Genomic DNA, 274 nt, shown 5'->3' with positions numbered 1-274 from the left:
GAAGAGCGTGTTGGTGTCCAGATCGACGCAGATGACGTCAGCAGGCGGGTCATGCAGGTCGAAGTAGCTGGAGTGGATGCCCACGATGAAGGGCACGGGGGCGCTCAGCACGTCGGCCAGCACCAGCGGGCACAGCGGGATGTAGGGGCACTGCCAGTGCAGCGGGAAGATCATCTGTAGCACGGAGTGCAGACCAGTGAGCAGGGGCCGGGGCGGCAGTCGGGGTCGGGGGTCACCGGCCTCAGGTGGGGGGTGCCTGTCGAGACGCTTTTGG

The 274-nt window shown here is 66.4% G+C and overlaps 1 protein-coding gene across 1 annotated transcript in view; it reads right to left on the bottom strand.

Moving 5' to 3' along the window:
• The window catches only part of DENND4B (DENN domain containing 4B), a 13,702-nt gene that overhangs the window by 8,571 nt on the left and 4,857 nt on the right, over positions 1-274 (bottom strand). Inside the window, 1 exon segment of the mRNA XM_006923667.3 lies at positions 2-174. Within this exon segment, the coding sequence (XP_006923729.1) occupies positions 2-174 (173 nt within the window).

This window comes from Pteropus alecto, unplaced genomic scaffold (genome assembly GCF_000325575.1).
Source record: "Pteropus alecto unplaced genomic scaffold, ASM32557v1 scaffold49, whole genome shotgun sequence".
Lineage (NCBI taxonomy): Eukaryota > Metazoa > Chordata > Mammalia > Chiroptera > Pteropodidae > Pteropus > Pteropus alecto.
Note: the sequence above shows the minus strand (reverse complement) of the source record. Positions and strands in the feature narration are given on the sequence as shown.